This window comes from Lissotriton helveticus, chromosome 1_2 (assembly GCF_964261635.1).
Source record: "Lissotriton helveticus chromosome 1_2, aLisHel1.1, whole genome shotgun sequence".
Lineage (NCBI taxonomy): Eukaryota > Metazoa > Chordata > Amphibia > Caudata > Salamandridae > Lissotriton > Lissotriton helveticus.
Genome location: NC_136058.1, coordinates 10,062,911 through 10,084,994, shown reverse-complemented (window position 1 = coordinate 10,084,994; position 22,084 = coordinate 10,062,911). Strand labels below are relative to the sequence as shown.

The window sequence follows — 22,084 nt, the reverse complement described above, 5'->3', positions numbered from 1 at the left end:
GACATGGCACACCTTAAACATGATTTGAACAACATCTTCACTTGTTTGTAGTGTTTTCGCTTCATGTGTGATGAGCGCAGAGGCACATTAGTTAAAGATGCATGTGACAAGAGTGAATTCCCCTTGTGCTCTAAGTTTTGTGTCTTGTGTCTCAAATCATATATATGTATTTTAATTCAAATATGTCTATGTATCAAACAATTCATAGAGCCGGCACACACTTTGCAACTGACTTGAAATATTGGGTAATGTGGGCCTCATTTATGAGGCCCCTTGCGCCATCGGAACGTCACTTTTTCGTGGCGCAGAAGCCTGCGTGATATTTATCAGGCAGCACTAAGCCACTTTTTTGGCATAATGCTGCCTGATAAATATCAGTCCCTTTAAAGCAGTGTTCTGCGTTAAAGGGGCGTGGAATGGGTGTTGCTGGGGGAGTTCCCAGCAACATCTATGGCCTTTTGACACTGCCCCAGATTTACGAGAAATCGTAAATCTGAGGTAGTGCCAAAAGCTTACGCCTCCCCAGGGGAGGCGTAAGGGAGGCGCAACGGTGAGAAATATCTTTATTTCTCATAGTGTTTACTTTTTCTATGTGTGCTGCATTCTGCACCACACATATAAAGAGGAAAAGCCTCTTGTAATTATTTTTGTACAGAAAGGTTTCCCTTCCTGTACAAGAATAATCCTCCCCGCAACACAGGGACCCTTGCTCCATTGTGCAAAGGTGCCTGCGTTGGAGCAGGCAGCCCATTGTGCGACGGCGCAGGGAGAAAGGACATGAATGCGCTGTATCCTATAGATACGGCGTATTCCTGCCCTTTTCTTTTGCTGTAGGGAAGCGCAGCAGGCAGGCCTGCTGCGCTTCCCTACGGCAAAACCTCAAAAATGAGGCCCTGTATTTTTGCATGCTGGTTTGGAGAGAATGTGATCAGTTAGTGAGATAGAACATTAAAGATCTGAGTCCTGGCGAAAGCAAGAGACCCAATCAGGGCCCTACGCAAGGATGAAACATGTTGATCAAGTAGTTGAAGGGGTAAATGATACCTCTTGTGCATCCTAATGTATCTGTTTTTTATGATCTCCTGGAGCCTCCCGACAAAAAGGGAATATCTGGGGTAGGGGCCTGATATTTGTAGCTTGCACATTGGATCATATACTCCACTACCCATAATATGTATGCCCTGGCAAGACAATGGGCTCACACACCACTAGATTTTTCACTGGAAAGTGAGATGGGCTGATGATGAAGAATGACACCCATGGTGGTGTGTGAGGCCCTTGCCTTACAACTATATATGAATCCTCAGTCCTTACATAGAAGGAGATAGACAGGACATCAGGGACCCCCACAGCTGGATAAGGTTCCATCTGGTGGATATCCTGTGTGTCCCGTTTTTGTTGTTTCACATGCACTAACTGCAGCTAAAAGCATTTTCCGGTACAAGCATCGAGGTAGACTTTTGCGATTCCTTAATTGCGTCTATTAAGGAATCGCATTTAAGGAATCGCAAAAGCCTGTCATGTAGAAATCACTAAAAAAATAGCGATTTCTAAACATTTCTTAATTGAGACTCGCAAATTGCGAGTCACAATTAAGGAATGTCTTCCCATTCATTCCTTTGGGCCAGGAGGCCATAGGAATGAATGAGAATTGCATTCGCAATTTGCGAGTACCCAATAGGTACTCGCAAATTGCGCATGCAATTTCAAGGGTGCAAGGGTGTCAAAAGGACACCCTGTTGCACCCCTGAAATCTAAATATGAGTACATTTTGCAAACACACATGCCCCAAGGGCATGTGTGTGTGTAAAATGGAACTTTGAAAAATGCACTTTAGTTCATTTTTCAAAGTTTTTGCAAATTATCATCAAGTACAAAATGATGGTAATTTGCTATTTCTATAAGCGAAATCGCTAATTTTTTTACTTTCATGCATTGCATTTAAGGAATCTCAATTTGTGATTCCTTAAATGCAATCGCAATTTAAGTAATCGCAATTTAGAGATTACTACCATTTGCAATTTTTGCATTTGGGATGATGCATCCCAAATGCAAACATACCGGTTGCAAAGGGGTAGATTTTGAGAATCTGCCCGTTTGCGACCGGTTTTTCGTGCATGTGACTGTTAGTCTCCTCAGAAAAACTCTGATTGGTGTCTGAACAAGTGCCACCTGTACTGACAGAAGAATATATTATCACTCAAAAACTGTGACACATCAGAGACTTTTATCTTGATTAAAACTAGAGATACACCTTCAGTAGGCCATGCATTTTCTCAAAGTGTCTAATGGTCACAGGGGCATATGTATCAAATACTCTATTTGCGAGTCTCAAATAGCGATTTTGAGAATCGCTATTTGAGAATCGCAAACGAGATGTATTTAAAAATTCGCAAATAGTTAACGATTTCTTGGCATGCCTTATTTTCGATTAGCAAATTGCGAATCGCAATTAAGGAATACCTTCCCATTCATTCCTATAGGCCAGGAGACCCAAAGGAATGAATGGGAATACATTCTCCATTTGTGATTCGCAATTTGAGAATGCAATTTCAAGGGTGCCAGGGTGTCCATAGGACACCCTGATGCACCCCTGAAATGAGCATTTGTGTGCATGTGACGCACATACATGCCCTAAGGGCATGTATGTGCACCACATGGCACTTTGAAAAATGCCAAAAAGTGCATTTTTCAAAGAAATCGTAAATTACCACCAACTTGAAGTTGGTGGTAATTTGCGATTTCTTAAGAAGAAATCGCACATCTTAGGTGCTTCATACATTTCATTTAAGGAATCGCAATTTCCAATTCCTTGAATGTAATCTCAAAATAGAGAATCGCACATTTTACGATTCTCTAATTTGCGATACACTTTTGGGATGATACATCCCAAAAGGTCTTTCCCGTTCGCAAACCGACCGATTCTGAGAATCGGACCATTTGCAAACGGGAAAACGGCTTGAAACATATGCCCCGCATTTCCTATACTTCTGCCTCTTGGTAGAACACTTAAGTATACATAAAAGTGATGGAGAGAATACATGAATTAATTCCAACCACTGGCAATTACTCGGGCAGAGTCCCAGTTCATCGCCATTGTGTACAATATGCCAGCCCAGTTTGGACTGAGCCACATGCAAATCAGCCTTAACCCTGCTCCAATGGGAACAGTTCAGCCAAAAACGCAAGGCTAGGTCCTCCCTGAACACAAACAACCCAAGACAGATTTTGCCCTAGATAGGGATCATCAACTAGGTATAGCTTGGTTCTAGTGACAATGTACAAAAGACCAACAATTGGGCATACCCCTCCTGCTAAGGGGGACACACTAAAGTATATATAAAAAAAGTGATGGATGGAATGCTTGAATTAATCTCAGCCACTAGCAATTCCACAGGCTACATCCTAATCCATCATTATCTTGCACACCATGCTACCTCAGACTGGACTTTTGCAAATCAGTCTTGATCCCACTGCAATGGGAACAGTCCAGCCCGATCTGACAGGACAGGTCCTCCCGGAAATGGAACACAAGCAACACAGGACCGGTTTTCCCTAGTTCGGGCTCATCAGCCAGGTATAGAATGGTTCCAGTGACACCTCAGAAAGGTGAAAAACAATAAGAATCTTTTTGCAAATTAAAGTCCAAACCTCTTCGTTAACAAGAATTCTACAAAATAGTGTGTGGAAGGACTGTTTCAGGGCAAATCCAGGATACCCTAAGGGCAGGTTAACTGAGAAATGTCAGCATAATATACTGTTTTAGGAGTAGTGTGTACAGTTTGTTTCCAATATGTGGAAAGGTTCAAACAAACGAAGTGGTCATATGTTGAAATTATGGGGAAAATATATTGGCTTGAGTTACAGGTTGTTGTTAGAGTACTATTTCGTGATCTAACAACAGAATATTGTACCGACCACTGTTCCAGTACAAATTAAACTTTGGACTGGAAGCATTTTAGTTTGCTCAGTAAAGTGTAACATCAGGCATCCAGATTAGTGTTAATCCATGTTGCAGTATTGTGAGTTCCAAGAGGTTGAGATAAAATGACCTTGTTCGGTTTTCTGCTGTTTTACACATTAAGAGCACAATATTTTCATCATAAAGTACAAACCAGTACTCTTACAGAGGAAAACTACATACTTCCTGAGTCTAATTCCAAATTAGACATGGAGTGAACTTTGCTATTGCCCTCTGCCTGACAAACTGAGAGTCTTTAAGTGCTCTCCTTTAGATCCTGTAGGCCTTGGAAATGTAGTCCTTTGGTTCTTTGGGCATCAACACACATTTGGAACCGTTTTCAAAACTTTTGCTCCAGAGCATCAATCAGATTGACTGCAAAAGGTATCTGACCGGCAGTTTCACGTCATCTGATTGATTTTCAGGTCATTCCACATTGAGAACAGTTTTTCCTCCAAAAAACAACAAAGTCCCTTTTCAGATTGGTATTTAAAAAGGTTTTGTTTAATTTCCCTACTTTCAGCCCCTTGCTAGGGAAATCTACAGAGTGTATCTGGCCACACTCCGTCATGGTCAGCCACAAATGATGCTTAGATCCCAGCCTACAAAGACCACTGACTATCATTCACGCTTTGCTCTTTTTGTTGCTATTTTTATTCAAATGTTCAAACATTTCTATCTCTGGTTCCCCTCATTATATTTTATTGTTTTGGTGTAATTTTGTTAATTACATTTTACTCCATTTTTAAGGAGTAGGATTTCTATTCTCTTTGTTTTTGCCTTTTTAACTGTTTTGAAACTTCGAAATACTTTACACATTTTTACTAAGTATGAGTATGTTTGCTCTCTGACATATATACCAAAGGTTGAGCTTGGGTTTAAATTGGTGAAACCTTTGACTGGACCTAACAGGTTAGTGACTTTTTTTGGATGTGGTAAGATACCCTTCACCTCAACTAACATATCACTTTCTCACAGGTTTTGAATAGTTTAAAAAATAATGTTCATTAAAATGGTCATATCCATATTGGATTTCATAATCCCCTTTTATAAAAGAGGACCAATATTGTCAGAGTCTGAAATTTTGAAAACATATACTTAATTTTTTCCATTTTTTGAAAGCCCAAATTTTGAATCACGTTAACACCTTAATTGCGGCGGCAATTCCACCGCGGTGCGGGCGTTCTAAAGAGTGGGCGGGGCTGCGACAGCCGTTAGCCATTCGCAGCACCAGGGAGGGAGGCACGGAAAGGGTTAATAAAACAATTGTGGTAGAAATGAGTTGCAAAGTTGTGTGTAGGGTAGCTTCTACTCAAGTTTGTTGTCAAATTTGAAATATCTTATTTTCCTGCTAAAAACGGACCTCTTAACTGTCAGCTCAGATTATGATGAGTGCCATGTGGAAGTGGCATGCATCGATTTATGCATAGAGAACATAAAGATGTAGCCCCACTATGAGTTTCTTGGACGTATTTGAGGCTTGGAAGCCACCAGTTTCACCACATTCTTATGTCCAAGTCAGGCATTGCTCCTCTACCCAGGCATTGAGCAATAGCATCCGGGACAGAGAAGAAGAGGAGACTGGAGTTCCCTTTGTAGTAACTCCATAGTACTTCTAATCTGATCTCAAACAAGAAGTGGAACATATATCTTAACAACGTCATTATAAGGCATTTGATTCCCTAATCTGTCTGAATAATACTTTGAGACGTAAACTGTAGATGACATCCGGAACTAAGAATATCCTCTAGTAAGAAACGTAACTCACATATACCGGAAAGACTGTGGCTAACTTCAACTACTTTTCACATATTTACGAAATTACAGGGAATATGTAGAGCACATAAACCTGCAACCAAAACATCTTAAACAAGTTTTCCTAAGACTGTGCACATATGCAAAGAAGAACAAGTCAGAGTAGAAAACAGCATTTTATCAATACAAATTTTGTAATGAACCAAAGTAAGCACTTTTTAGTTTATTGTATTAACATATTTACATAATATTACAAATCAACACACACAGACAGAGAACTGAACATACTTAATTAAACATACTTTGGAAGCAACTGCTCGGAATACTTAGGGCCTGATTACGAGTTTGGCGATCTTGGAGTGGGTAGCCATGCCAGCGCCCCGCTTCAAGACCATCAAACCCACAGTCTGGCCACTCGCCGTATTCCGATTGGAGTACAGGTTGGACTGTCCTGCAGCAGCTGGCCGACAGTGGTGCCTTTTAAAGGCACGTATGTGAGCCTTAAAGACAACAATGTGGGACCGCCACAGAACGTTCCAGCATGGCATGGACTGTGAAATCCATGCCTGCACTGGAAAAGTGGGAGCATACACACAGGTGGGCACACCATGTGCCACCCTGCATGCATCCCCTGGCCCAGAGTCAACAGTCAGCCCTAGAGGACACTCTTAGTTTCCTCATTGCTGCAATTTTCAATGTGGGGGTCAGCGCCATGAAAACTGAAGCAGTGAGGAAACTCGTAATATGCTTGGCAGTGCCGTAGTAGCAATGGCAGCATATTGTGGGCCTCAGAACACTGCAATACCACCAGGGATTGCAGATCCGTGGCTGTAGCAGTGCTCCTATGGCAGTCCGACACCCAAACTCATAATATGGCGGTCAGACCGCCAAACTCATAATGACCACCTTAGTCTTTGGTATCATAAGGGCAGTCTCATATGCAGCATTTACTTCTTTAATTCATGCAACTGAACATGAAAGAAAAAGATGCACATTAAGCGCACTTGAAAAAAACGGACACATATGACTTCAATACTGTAATAGTAGCATTACATTACCGGTTACCATAATTGCTCAACATAATGGCAAGCAAATGGCAACTGCAGGGCATAGAAGATACAGAATAAAAACAGATTTCATTTCACATACTTATTTAAAAAATAAATTAGATTTCTTTTTTCTCTCAGGACAGAATAATGATAGCAATGCACTACACATTTGACACAAATGGCGATTAACACTTCCTATGAGATCTCAGAGTCAAACAAGATGATTCTGCAACATATATATAAACAACGAACAGACCGCCGTACAAAATATCGTGTATGTATCATTTACAAATGTACAGCTCCTCTTTGTAACCATGGCCAGTGCCATTTTCAGAGCACAGTTTCCGTCGCTGTGACGTCATTTCCCTGAAAGTTAAAGCTCAGTACGTGTTAATAAGGGAAGACAAACACAGCCATTTGGGTCTTTTGTGCATATTTAACTTGAGCGAGCTTCCATGTCTGCTTTATTATTATCCAAACAATTCACAGTTCTGACATGTCTAGCTCCAAGTCGTCAACGATTAGAAGTCAAGTAGCTACTAAAAATTAATAAAAACTACTGTCTTTTGGGAAAATTTGCAGCAAACCTATGTATGCTACATCGTGGTTTTGCGTAACGTAGCGGATTTTAAATTGATCTAAAATATAGCAACGACTGCACTTCTGAAGGGCTTGTAAAATGTTAAGTGCTGAAATAGGGAGACGACGGAAAAGAATCTAATGGACATAGATACATTTCAAATATCATGGATTGTGTCTTCAGCCAGAAGAGGCAAGTCGAGTGAGGGAAGCAGGCGTAGGGAGGCTCAGAAAAACAATGTAAAGATAATTTTCAAGAAAGGAATTGTTGAAATCAGAACACTGGAGCAGAATAAAATAAAATCTCAAACCTGAGTCCATTACAAGGAAGCCTGGTATTACAGGGGCTTTAAGGTCATTTTCGTCACCTTGACGTACAGGGCAACCAGGCAGAAAGTTTCAGGAAGGAACGGGGAGGGGGTTCTTTTTTTTTTTTTGATGTCCCAGTTTCAACTTTTAATGTAAACGTGAACACTGCTGACAAAAAACAACTTCTGAAGGCACACGAGTTGCAAATGGAAACGTTGCTGCCCATGTTTTTGCAGTTACGAGATTTCTCCAGGGCTAGTGTTGGAAAGGTTAAAAAAGCTGTAACCATCATTGACTTCTAAGTGTTCGTGCCTCTGTCCAGTACAGCCCTGACTGGACACAACCACATTATTTTTTATTGTGCAAGTACGAAGACAAACAATAATCCCTAGATTGCATGCGTCATTAAAGTTGCTAGTTTCCTGACAGGATTTATTACACATTTACTAACAACTGAGTTCCTCTGCATAGCACAAAAGAAGATGAAATGAAGCATAAATATGTCGGATTTACAGAGTTCTTCTGGGAAAGAGAGCTTTTGGCTTAGTACTGGTCCCAGATGAGGGTAGATTGGCAGCTTGTTTCTTGCAAAGCTCAGGGCAAGCCATTAATCTGTCAACAAAAACTCCAGTTAAATTCCTAACAATAAGAATGAGTTTTCACTTCCAGGGAGACAGAAATGCTGCTTTCCAAACAATCTCGAAGACTCATGATTTGCAGATTTCTCTCTTTCACAGTTCCCAAAACGTTCTTCTCGGTAGTGCAAAGTGGACATTTATTCATTCATCCTCTTCAACATACGTGGATGGAAACCAGCCCACCTGAGGAAACATACAGAAAATGTAATCAATTAATGAGAAACACTTACGAAAATACAGCTTGGATTATATTGTTTGACAAGTATATGCTTGTCTCGCTAGGTATAAATAATACTCGCTTGGATATTACTCAGTCCTGCCAATGTAAGCATTGGGGATTATTGCTGGAGCCTGCTAAATTGTCATGTTCCAAATTATATTTTCTTTTAATTTTGTAACTTTTAGATAGGAAATGGAAACAGTGAATCATAGGAGCATCAGGACCCTGAAATTATGTGATAGACTGGACAGTGTCACTCTGTCGCAGAATTCCGCCACAGCGGCTGCCTCCTTGAGGGATCGACTATCTGAAGTAGCTCAATGGACGGACTTCAACTGCCTGAAACTGAACGCAGGTAAGACTGAGGTCTTCATTCTCAGTAAGCAGCCTTCGATCTGGTCACCTGACTGGTGGCCAGTGAATCTAGGTTATTTTACTTTGCCTAAGCCTACAGTTAAGACTCTAGGCATGTGGTTTGATGAACATCTCGCCTTCGAAAGCCAATTAACAAGCTTGGCAAGCAAGTGCTTGGGATCCTTAAATCTCTCAAAAATATAATCTGTTTGCTACCTTACACCCCCCAGAAGACTGTGCCTTGGTGATCTCTCTGCTAGACTATTGAATGTCCTCTAGTTGGGAGTTTCCCAGTCCAGGCTGATGTGGCTCCAGTGGGTTCAGAACTCGGCAGCCCGTCTTTTATTAAATCTACTGAAATTAGCTTCTATGGGCTAGGCACTTCTCAAACTTCCTGCACCCATTTATTCCTCGCCTCTAAGCTATGGCATTCTCTCCCACTTCAACAGAAGCCATCCAAGACAGAACTTCTGTTTCGTTGCTTTTTATGAGTCTGCTTCTGGGAACTTGACCTTTAGTGCTGGGACACTCCTGTGGGAGTAGCTATGCGCTCTACAAGTCTGCTTTATTCATTCACAGACGTCTTAAACACAGGCATGTATTTATAACTTTGGTAAAATAATACCAGTAGTCATGAAGAACATGCCAATTATAAGTGGAGATCTAGCCAGAGCCACTGGTGCTCCACACATAACATTAGAATGCTACTGAAGTCTACATCATAGCGCAATGAGCTGTAATGCATTCAGAAATAGGGGTTCTTACAATAAAGAAACTACATAGAGTACCATAAATAGAATACATGCAAACTCTGCAGCCCCAGCCATGACTGACTTGCCAAGTCAAGGGTTTGCTGATGGGCTGATGGATTTTCCACAAAGTACCTCTCACCTCCATGACGGGAGATGCTTTGAGAGAAAAGAATAGGGATGGCAGATCCTCTTGGTGAGATCTGTTTTGTAGACCCTCGGAAAAAAAAGTGCCCCTACATTCTGACACATTTTCTCCAGCATGTGGAACCCACTCATGGACTTTTCCAGCCTGGAAGTGCATGGATTACATGGTGTTCTGGACAGGAGAAACATCAGTGAGTCTGACCTAAAGCAGGTCATCACTGATGCCTGCATTGCAGCTGAAGGCTGTTGCATGAAGTCTTTTTCTCTGACAGCAGGGGAAGATTCTTTTCACTCTTCTCTTAAAAGAGGAGGGAGACCGATGCGAGATCCAACCATTTTTAGCAAATGTCCTGTTACTGCACAACAACTCTCAGGGAGGCCCTCAGAAACTAACAGCGGAAAAGTCGATTGTGCTTCTATACGTGACTATCAGCTAATGAACACTGTGAGACCAACTTACGTTCAAAGTCAGTGGTTGTCCCATCAAGACCTCCTTTTAAGTATGGGTTACTTGTGCACATCAACAGATAACAAGCAACAACATAACCTTGTTTAAATTATGCCCAAAGCACAAATCTCATCAACATTAATGTGAAAAAGTGGCACTTTTTGCATTGTCATTCCCATTTTTTGCGAACTAATGCTGCTGGTATTTAAACCCTGCATACTGGGGTACAGCTGTCCAGACCCAGTGAATGTGCTCTGATCCATCAAACATGGTAAAATTGGGCAATCCCCATTTGACATATTTAACTTTCTAGTAAGGCGATAAGATATGCTGTAAGAAAATACACCAGTAGAATACAACGTTAAATGTTACTTATAGACTACAACATCTAGTGTGTCATTCACCAGGCTGCCAAGGAAAACATGGCTTCAGGCCTACATGCGTAGCTTGTCTCCGGCAGCTTTTAAACCTGACGGCAGGCCTGTCAAAATAAAACGTTTGACAGAAGGGAAACCCAACTAAATCATCCTTAATTGGGCCTTGTAGCCCACAATGTAGGGTACTCGGTATTTAAAAATGGAACATATACAAATGTAATGTTTCCATGTTACTATAGTGACAGGCACCCAAAAACTATTTTCGCTGTTAGAGCTGCAGCTGGGCCTGATACGAAAAAACAAATTACAATTAATATGTTGTTAGACCTGGCATCTTTGGCGTGGTTTCCCCTATCTTTTTGCCTCTACCTCCGGTATTTTTGATGCTGTGCTGGATTTCGTTTTTGCTGGTTTAGATGTTTTGGACACTCTGCCACTGCTGATCAGTGCCAGAGTGTAAGTGCTCCCTGTGTAAATTGTTATTCTGATTGAATATACATGTTTGGCATATTTGTATCACCATGAAGTCCCTAGTAAAGTGCACTGGGTGTGCCAGGGCTGGTGATGACAAATGCTACTAGTGGGCCTGCAGCACTGATTGTGCCACCCACAGGAGCAGCTCTAAAATGGTGTCTCAGGCCTGCCACTGCAGTGCCTATGGGCAGTTTAGAACTGCCATGTCCTCCTGGTCAGTGTCCACACTGATCAGGCCTAACCCTTCCCTTTTCGTGCACATCAGCCACCCCTATGGAAGGCCCAAGGTACCCCCCTGGGCAGGGTGCAGTGTATGTGAAAGGTAGAGCATGTACTGGTGCAGGTCACATGTTCTGGTAGTGAATTACAGCCATTCTCGTTTTTCACTATGGTAAGGCTATCTTGCTCCATAGGTTAACATGAGGTATGCTGGCTACAGTGGTTAACAGCATTTCTTCTCATAGGAACAAGATAGGACATAAGTATCTAGTATCCCTGAACTCAGAATTTAATAACACATCTTTTAGGAAAGATTGTTTTTAGATCCTGTGTTTGAGAACAGCACTTTTAGAAAGTTGCTGTTCTCTTGTCTAACCCTTCTGTGTGCCTGGGCCTGTTTGTGTATTGACTGTCTGGTTTGTGAGTGACAGGGGCTGGGGAATTCCCCAGCAGGATGGATGAGGCAGCACTAGGCTGAATGACTGCAGTTGCAACTGGAGTGGTGGGAGGAGTTAGCACCTGGGCTGAATAGGGCTGTGCTTGCCTTCCACAATGCTGGCTCCACCCCCCTGCTGGGCGGCTGAGGACCCTGCCCTCACTCTGAAAGGAAAGATGCAGCCAGCAAAACAAAGTGCTCAGGATCCACCCAGAACTGGTTTAGACCGGGCTCAGGGCCCACATGCACCAAGAGAACAAATACTTTAGGGGTATAAGTACAGGACCCCTGACAACAGAAAATTAGATCATCCTGGAAATCAAGAAGGAACCTCTGCCAAGGAGAAAGCTGAAACTGAAGAAGGAAGATTGTCCTGCTGTTGCTCTGCTGGACTGACCTGTTGCTTTGCTGCCAAGGAGAGGGGAAGGACTTTGCTGTTTGCTGTGTCCCCTGTCTTGAAAGGAATCTCCAAGGGCCTGAGAAGAGCTGGCTCCCTGTTTTGAAGTCCCAGGAACAAAAGGACTTCACCCCCAGCTTCCCTGAACTCTGCTGAGAGAGTTCTGTCCTTCCTAGAGTGCTTGATCCAGTTGTGGGGCCTCTGGAAGTTGTACCTGAGCTGGGAAGCTTGAAACTGAGCTTGAGTGACTTTTGAACTTGAAAAGTGTCGCATCGCTCGCTTGCGGAGCGCATCCCCGACAGTGCGAGAAGTTTCCCGCCGCTACGGAGGTCGAGATCGTCGCAGCGCCTGACGCCGCTGCCAGAGCCGTCGCATCCTCCGTTTGCGGGACGCACCAGACCGGTGCGGGAGAATCGAACATCGCTGCGAGTATCGTCGCAGAGCCTGTCGTCGCTGGGTGAGATCGCCGCACCGCTTGCTTGCGGGTCGCATCATGTCGCTGCGAGTGTCGTCGCAGAATCAACGCATCGAGGAGCTGCGAGAGAGAGGATCCCCGCTGGACCGCGCATCGTCGCCCCAGAGATCGTCGCAGCCCCTATGAGATCGTCGCATCGTGCCTTTGCGAGAACAGACTTCCTACAGAACCTACGCACCGGAATCCATACAAGTGGCCTTCCTCCCCATACAGACCGGATTCGTCGCAACACGCCCGCTGCTGCAGCGGGGCTGTCGCATCGCCTCCCCAGGGTCTCAGGAGCAACGCATCGCTTGTTTTCCACCGCACCAGCTTCTGCTTTTGGAAATTTGTTGCAACTAAAGGTACTGTGAGTAAACGTGGCGCAACTGTGAACTTTTCACGCATCTGTGGTTTATTTAACCGCAACTTGAAGAACTTTAACGCAACCTTAAGAACTCTTTTTGAAACTATCTTCTTGAACTGTGTATGTTGGATTTTTGTCGTTTTGGTCTTGTGTAGTTTAGATTAAAAATACCTTTATTTTTCTAAACTGTTGTGGAGTCAGTTTGTGGTGTTTTCACTGTGTTACTGTGAGTGTTGGTACAAATACTTTACGCATTGCCTCTGGTTAGCCTAGACTGCTCGCACCAAGCTACCTAGAGGGTGAGCGAAGGTTATCTCAGAGGGTTATCTCCTTGCCCTGACTAGAAGCAAGGGTCCCTATTTGGACAGTGGTACCTACCTCTGCCAACTAGAGACCCCCAGATCTAACATTGGTGGTCAGGCGGTGGGATTTGAACTTGTATTTGTACTTGACCCACAGTAATTGGTGTACATCACTAGTGAGTGCAGACCACTACGCCACCGCATACTACTGGTTTTTGATTTTTGATTCTATTTTTGAGTAACTCTTCAACACATCATGTCTGTGCATGGGAAGGCACCCAGTAAAGAGGCAGAAGTAGAGATGGAGTTTGCCATTGGAGATTTGTATTCATACAAAGTTGAGCAACTTAGGAAATTCTGCCTTGAGTTTGAGTGCCCCATAAAGAGCGCCTACAGAAAGGAGGAGCTGCAGAAAATCTTGAAGGCCCATTGGGAGGCACAAGAGGGAGAAGATGATGTGGATGTAGAAAATGGTTTTCAAGTGAAAGATCTGCCAGTGGGCAGAGTAGGCTCAGGAGCTGGCAGCAACCACTCCGGTAGGGGCCTCTCCCCAGAAGAGTTACAAGAAAATCAGAGAGTAAGAGAGTATGACTTGGAAGTCATGAAAATGAAACTGAGGCAATTGGAATTGGAGAAAGAAAGGGCAGCGGAAGACAAGAGAGAGGCTCGTGCCCTAGAGGAAAAGAAATTGCTTTTGGCTCATGAGTTGAGCATGAAAGAACTGGATCTTGAAGCCAGGAAGGTGGATGCCAGTTCAAATGGTGGCAGCGCACAGCCAGTGCATGGGGGTAAAGTATATATTCCCAAGGACCTGGTACAGAATTACCATAGGGGTGAGGATATTTATGCCTGGTTCACTTCGTATGAAATTGCATTGAAGATGAATGGTGTGCCTGATCAGCATCGGGGGGCGGGCCTGTGGAAACATTTTGAGGCTTCTGGGAGGAGTGCTCTAGAGCCCTTAGAATTAGCAGGTGCCATGACCTACCCCAATATGAAGGAGGCCTTATGTCTCAGGTATGGCCTTACCCCAGAGCAGTACAGACTGCAGTTTAGGAACTCCAAGAAGAAAGAGTCTGAGACTTGGATGGAGTGTGTGAATTTGTACTCGCGTGCACTGGAAGGTTGGATGAAGGGCAGTAAAGTAACTGATTTTAAGGGGTTGTTGCATTTAATCAGTTGGGAGCACTTGAGTAGTCTTTGTGTTCCAGAGCTGCACCAGCATCTCTTAGACAGCAAGCTGACAGACCCCATTGAGCTTGCTAAGGAGGCGGACCGCTGGACCAGTACCAGGGTCCACAGAGGAATTGTGGGTACCACAGCCAAAGGTGGGCAGGGTCCCCAGCAGAAGAGTGGGGGGGACAAGGGTAATCAAAAGGAGTTCTCAGAAGGGCCCCAAAATAGTTCACAGGGAAAGGAATCCCAACCCCCCAAACCTAAACAGCCATGGCCCTCTAAGGGCAGGCGGGACAATAAAGACAATAGGGGCCCACCTACCTGCTATCACTGCAATGAGGTGGGCCACATAGCTCCAAAATGTCCCAAGAAGAAGCAAGCACCCACTGGTGCCCCCGCCCCAGCGTTAACTAGTGTAGCTTTGGGAGGGGATTTGGTTTCTAGTGATTGGGGGGAGCTAGCAGTCATGACCCTTGTCTCTCTAGGAGACCAAGAGATGGTCCAGGAAACCTTACTGCCCTCTAACACTAAGAAATATGGGCAGAAGGTGACCATCAATGGGAGGGAGATTGAGGCTCTGAGAGACACAGGAGCCAGCGTGACATCCGTGAGGTGTCAGTGGGTGTCTGAAGACCAAATCATCCCTGGTGTACTCCGCCCTGTAGTGGCAGCTGCCAGCTCAGTGCGCCTCTGCAAGCTGGCGAAGGTTCCCTTTGAATGGGGAGGGGTCTCTGGTCTTTTGGAGGTAGTTGTCAGTGATGCCTTGCCTGTAGACTGTCTGTTAGGCAACGACCTGGAGAGCTCTCCATGGAAGGATGTAGAACACAGAACTCACTTGGAGATGTTGGGTCTGCCTGCGTGGATCTGTGTGACCACGCGTGCTATGGCAGCCAGTAAGGGTGATTCAGCAGAACTGGAGCCTGAAACAGTGGCCCAGAGACCTGCCAGGAGAGGAAGAGGCAGAGGGCGCGGGAAACCAGCCCCAGCCGTTCCCACGGTCCAGGAGGAAGCAGAACCCGAGGGGGATGCCCTGGAACCTACAAGGGAACAGGTAGCCGAACTGGGAGAATTGCCTGAGCTGACCCATTGGCAGCAAGAAGGTGGTCCCTCCAGGGAGGAATTCTGCCAGGCGCAGAAAGAATGCCCTTCCCTCGAGGGTCTGCGGCAACAGGCTGTAGACCAGGCAGCAGGTGGAGCAGCCCGAGATCACTTTATCTACTGGGAAGATGACTTGTTGTATAGTGAGCCTAAGTTTGCTGAGCCCGGTGCAGCCCGTGTGCTGGTGGTACCCGAGCGCTTCAGAAACTTCCTAATGGGTCTGGCTCATGACGTGCCTCTTGCAGGACATCTGGGGCAAGACAAGACCCTAAACCGGCTTGTCTCCCACTTTCACTGGCCCCAGATGAGAAAGCACGTTGGTTCCTTTTGCAGATCTTGCCAAACCTGTCAAGCCAGTGGCAAGACTGGAATGAAGCTGAAGGCCCCCCTTCAGCCCTTCCCAGTGGTGAGCACCCCTTTCGAGTGGGTGGGCATAGACATCGTAGGGCCCCTGGACCCCAAGACGGCCTTAGGCAACAGGTTCATCCTGGTCTTGGTGGACCATGCCACTCGGTACCCGGAGGCAGTCCCTCTCAGGACAATCACAGCACCCGTGGTGGGCCGTGCATTGATGGGGATCTTCTCCCGTGTGGGGTTCCCCAGAGAGGTGGTCTCCGACCGGGGTACCAACTTCATCTCTAAGTACATGAAGTCTCTGTGGGAGGAGTGTGAGGTAACTTATAAGTTCACCACTCCTTACCACCCTCAAGGAAATGGGTTGGTTGAAAGGTTCAACCGGACCCTAAAAGGTATGATAATGGGCCTAGCGGAGCCCATGAGATGCAAGTGGGATGTCTTGTTACCATGCCTGTTGTTTGCCTACAGGGAGGTGCCTCAGAAGTCCTTAGGGTTCAGTCCCTTTGAACTCCTGTATGGCCACCCTGTTAGAGGACCTCTCTCACTGGTGAAGGAGGGTTGGGAAAAGTCCCGTGGGAAAACCCCCCAGGATGTGTTCAGCTATGTGCTGGCCATCCGCAACCAGACACAACGCTTCAGGAAGCTCGCTCAGGCGAACCTGGAAGCAAGTCAGGAAGAAATGAAAAGATGGTACGACCAGAATACCACTCTGGTCGAATTTCAACCTGGGCAGGAAGTGTGGGTGATGGCGCCAGTGGAGCCTTGTGCGCTCCAAGACAAGTGGACTGGGCCATATGAGGTGGTGGAAAGGAAGAGTGAGGAAACCTACCTGGTTAACCTGAAGACTCCCAGGCAGCCCCTGAGAGTCTTGCATGTGAACCGCCTCAAACCATACTTTAAGAGGTCTGAAGTTACCATGCTCCTGGCTACAGATGCAGGAATGGAAGAGGATAGTGATCCTCTCCCTGACCTCCTGGCAGTTAAGGAGCAAGATGGGTCAGTGGATGGTGTGGTCCTCTCACCCACCCTGACCCCAGAACAGCAGAGTGACTGTCGCCAAGTGTTGGGTCAGTTCTCCTCCCTGTTCTCCCTGACCCCAGGAGTCACCAACTGGTGCGCCCATGATGTGGACACTGGAGACAGTCTGCCTGTGAATCAGAAATTTTACAGGGTAGCTGACAAGGTCAGGGCCAGCATCAAGGAAGAGGTTTCCAAGATGTTGGCGCTAGGGGTGATTGAGCCCTCCAGCAGCCCCTGGGCTAGCCCAGTGGTCTTGGTGCCCAAGAAAGCTGCTACCCCCGGTGGCCCTCCAGAACTCCGGTTTTGCGTGGACTACCGTGGGCTCAATGCGGTCACGAAGACTGACGCACACCCCATCCCCAGAGCTGATGAGCTCGTGGATCGGTTGGGAGCTGCCCAGTACCTCAGTACATTTGATTTGACTTCGGAGTACTGGCAGATTGCCTTAACCGACGGGGCCAAAGAGAGGTCTGCATTTTCAACGCCAGAGGGGCACTTCCAGTTCCGTGTCATGCCCTTTGGGTTGAAGAATGCCCCTGCCACATTCCAGAGGCTGGTTAACCAGGTACTGACCGGGCTGGAGGAATTCAGCGCCGCATACCTGGATGACATTGCTGTGTTCAGCTCCACGTGGGAGGAACACCTGCAACACCTCTGCGAAGTGTTGAAGGCTCTGCAAAGGGCAGGCCTCACTATCAAGGCCAGCAAGTGCCAGATAGGGCAGGGATCTGTGGTGTATTTGGGACACCAGGTGGGGAGCGGCCAGGTGGCGCCCCTACAGGCCAAGATTGATACCATTCTGGCTTGGGAGCCCCCCAAGACCCAGACAGAGGTGAGGGCCTTCTTAGGACTCACCGGGTATTACCGACGGTTTGTCAAGGGATATGGCACCATTGTTCCCCCCTTGACAGAACTCACTTCCAAGAAGTTACCCAAAAGAGTTGACTGGACTGACGCCTGCCAAACTGCTTTTGAAACCCTGAAAACTGCTATGTGCACAGCGCCGGTGCTTAAGGCACCTGACTTTTCCAGTGAGTTCATAGTTCAGACAGACGCTTCAGAGCATGGTGTGGGAGCAGTACTCTCACAAATCACTGAGGAGGGAGGAGACCAGCCGGTAGCCTTCATTAGCAGGAGACTACTCCCCAGGGAACAGAGGTGGAGTGCGATTGAGAGAGAAGCATTTGCTGTGGTCTGGGCTCTGAAAAAGTTGAGGCCCTACCTGTTTGGGACTCACTTCCGTGTTCAGACCGACCACAGGCCCCCCAGATGGTTAATGCAGATGAGGGGTGAGAATCCAAAGCTGTTGAGGTGGTCCATCTCCCTACTGGGAATGGACTTTACGGTGGAACACCGCCCTTGTACAGAACACGCCAACGCTGATGGTCTGTCCAGGTTTTTCCGCCTTAGTGAAGAGAACTCCCAAGAGGGTGGGTAGTTCTCCCCACTTTCAGCTGGAGGGGACACGTGTTAGACCTGGCATCTTTGGCGTGGTTTCCCCTATTTTTTTTACTCTACCTCCGGTATTTTTGATGCTGTGCTGGATTTCGTTTTTGCTGGTTTAGATGTTTTGGACACTCTGCCACTGCTGATCAGTGCCAGAGTGTAAGTGCTCCCTGTGTAAATTGTTATTCTGATTGAATATACATGTTTGGCATATTTGTATCACCATGAAGTCCCTAGTAAAGTGCACTGGGTGTGCCAGGGCTGGTGATGACAAATGCTACTAGTGGGCCTGCAGCACTGATTGTGCCACCCACAGGAGCAGCTCTAAAATGGTGTCTCAGGCCTGCCACTGCAGTGCCTATGGGCAGTTTAGAACTGCCATGTCCTCCCGGTCAGTGTCCCCACTGATCAGGCCTAACCCTTCCCTTTTCGTGCACATCAGCCACCCCTATGGAAGGCCCAAGGTACCCCCCTGGGCAGGGTGCAGTGTATGTGAAAGGTAGAGCATGTACTGGTGCAGGTCACATGTTCTGGTAGTGAATTACAGCCATTCTCGTTTTTCACTATGGTAAGGCTATCTTGCTCCATAGGTTAACATGAGGGATGCTGGCTACAGTGGTTAACAGCATTTCTTCTCATAGGAACAAGATAGGACATAAGTATCTAGTATCCCTGAACTCAGAATTTAATAACACATCTTTTAGGAAAGATTGTTTTTAGATCCTGTGTTTGAGAACAGCACTTTTAGAAAGTTGCTGTTCTCTTGTCTAACCCTTCTGTGTGCCTGGGCCTGTTTGTGTATTGACTGTCTGGTTTGTGAGTGACAGGGGCTGGGGAATTCCCCAGCAGGATGGATGAGTCAGCACTAGGCTGAATGACTGCAGTTGCAACTGGAGTGGTGGGAGGAGTTAGCACCTGGGCTGAATAGGGCTGTGCCTGCCTTCCACAATGCTGGCTCCACCCCCCTGCTGGGCGGCTGAGGACCCTGCCCTCACTCTGAAAGGAAAGATGCAGCCAGCAAAACAAAGTGCTCAGGATCCACCCAGAACTGGTTTAGATCGGGCTCAGGGCCCACATGCACCAAGAGAACAAATACTTTAGGGGTATAAGTACAGGACCCCTGACAACAGAAAATTAGATCATCCTGGAAATCAAGAAGGAACCTCTGCCAAGGAGAAAGCTGAAACTGAAGAAGGAAGATTGTCCTGCTGTTGCTCTGCTGGATTGACCTGTTGCTTTGCTGCCAAGGAGAGGGGAAGGACTTTGCTGTTTGCTGTGTCCCCTGTCTTGAAAGGAATCTCCAAGGGCCTGAGAAGAGCTGGCTCCCTGTTTTGAAGTCCCAGGAACAAAAGGACTTCACCCCCAGCTTCCCTGAACTCTGCTGAGAGAGTTCTGTCCTTCCTAGAGTGCTTGATCCAGTTGTGGGGCCTCTGGAAGTTGTACCTGAGCTGGGAAGCTTGAAACTGAGCTTGAGTGACTTTTGAACTTGAAAAGTGTCGCATCGCTCGCTTGCGGAGCGCATCCCCGACAGTGCGAGAAGTTTCCCGCCGCTACGGAGGTCGAGATCGTCGCAGCGCCTGACGCCGCTGCCAGAGCCGTCGCATCCTCCGTTTGCGGGACGCACCAGACCGGTGCGGGAGAATCGAACATCGCTGCGAGTATCGTCGCAGAGCCTGTCGTCGCTGGGTAAGATCGCCGCACCGCTTGCTTGCGGGTCGCATCATGTCGCTGCGAGTGTCGTCGCAGAATCAACGCATCGAGGAGCTGCGAGAGAGAGGATCCCCGCTGGACCGCGCATCGTCGCCCCGGAGATCGTCGCAGCCCCTACGAGATCGTCGCATCGTGCCTTTGCGAGAACAGACTTCCTACAGAACCTACGCACCGGAATCCATACAAGTGGCCTTCCTCCCCATACAGACCGGATTCGTCGCAACACGCCCGCTGCTGCAGCGGGGCTGTCGCATCGCCTCCCCAGGGTCTCAGGAGCAACGCATCGCTTGTTTTCCACCGCACCAGCTTCTGCTTTTGGAACTTTGTTGCAACTAAAGGTACTGTGAGTAAACGTGGCGCAACTGTGAACTTTTCACGCATCTGTGGTTTATTTAACCGCAACTTGAAGAACTTTAACGCAACCTTAAGAACTCTTTTTGAAACCATCTTCTTGAACTGTGTATGTTGGATTTTTGTCGTTTTGGTCTTGTGTAGTTTAGATTAAAAATACCTTTATTTTTCTAAACTGTTGTGGAGTCAGTTTGTGGTGTTTTCACTGTGTTACTGTGAGTGTTGGTACAAATACTTTACGCATTGCCTCTGGTTAGCCTAGACTGCTCGCGCCAAGCTACCTAGAGGGTGAGCGAAGGTTATCTCAGAGGGTTATCTCCTTGCCCTGACTAGAAGCAAGGGTCCCTATTTGGACAGTGGTACCTACCTCTGCCAACTAGAGACCCCCAGATCTAACATATGTTAATTGTGCCTATCGATTGTAGTATAAGCTACAAAGACAGTTCCTACGTTGTTGTTAATATTTATAAAAAATGTAGTCCAAAGGTGGAGTTGGATTTTTTATAAATATACAGGAAATTTACTTTTACAAAGTTATACTTTCCCTGTATAAAGCCCCTTTGTGCTAATTAGCATTGACCTGCCTGTAACTGGATTATCAACATGGCTTTAATCGAGGTGGGAACTCCTTCTCTCAGAGCAGAGACAGTGGCTTGGGCCTGGCAGAATGGCTCGGAGGAGGAATGTGACCCAGCTAAACCTAAGCAGGGAAGTTTATGAGTGTCCATGAAATTCATTCACTAACTTAACCAGGGGGAAGACCTGTTCTTGTATAGTTTAGTGATAAGGGATGCCTGAAGGGTTGAATGCTGTGGATCTCAATACACACTTTAGGGTCCTTGGTTTACTTTCAGTGGAAGGGAGAGCTGGCTGCAGAACCAGTTTAGTGTATTGAGTAGGAAGAAACTGCTCATCACCTTAATTAATTAATTAATTATGTGCTTATATAGCGCTGGAATCACTCCCGAAGGGGTACCTCCGCGCTTCGACCGCTGCGAAACCCTTCCTGGCTTCCCTGAGAGATGGTCCCTTAATGGGTATCTCCAGGGTGAGACCAGGCATCCCCGGCGGTCTGGTGGGGCCGTTAGTGAAGATGAGGCAAGCTAGTGCCCAGAGTTGCCGAGTGTGATCGCTGATCAGAGTGGGCACCGAGGCGAGAGAATTATCGAGTCCGCTGACCCTGGTCCAGAAACCTGCCGCGTCGGGAATCGAACCCTGGTCCCGGGCCGTCCTCTGCTCTCGGGTCTGCCGCCTCTAACCAGTGAGCCACACTACTCCACTTAAACCCACACCTGGGTATACTACCTGTTCCCTCCAGGGACAGAATGACCTTGCCATGTTGGATGTTAGTGAAAATGTAGCACTGTCTAATAAGTTGCACTGAGGGAAACAGGATGTACCGAAAAAGTGGAAAGGTTTGAACTAGTGAAATTTTTACTCATTTGTCAGGGACTGTCCAGGACCCAAATCCACCCCCTGGCTAGTTAGTTGAAGAAAAGTAGCAACTCATTCCAACTTCTTGTAACACTTTTTATCCCTGTGGTAAAACAGAAGAAGACTGGACCTGCTTTCTGTAACATGTGAAGATGCCTGAAGTGCTGGGCCTACTCAAACTGTACCCAGGAATAAGAAGGGGACTCCAAATATCAGTTGGCTTGACTCCTGTGTGGCTACAGGATATACCAAGCTGA

The 22,084-nt window shown here is 46.4% G+C and overlaps 1 protein-coding gene across 1 annotated transcript in view; it reads right to left on the bottom strand.

Annotated features, from left to right (window-relative positions):
- Positions 1 to 5,873: 5,873 nt before the first annotated feature.
- Positions 5,874 to 22,084, bottom strand: part of VAV3 (vav guanine nucleotide exchange factor 3) — a 1,314,294-nt gene continuing 1,298,083 nt past the window's right edge. The window contains exon 27 of the mRNA XM_078668453.1: positions 5,874 to 8,474. Coding sequence (XP_078524579.1) covers positions 8,433 to 8,474 — 42 coding nt within the window. The 3' untranslated portion in view covers positions 5,874 to 8,432. The remainder of the gene's footprint in view (positions 8,475 to 22,084) is intronic.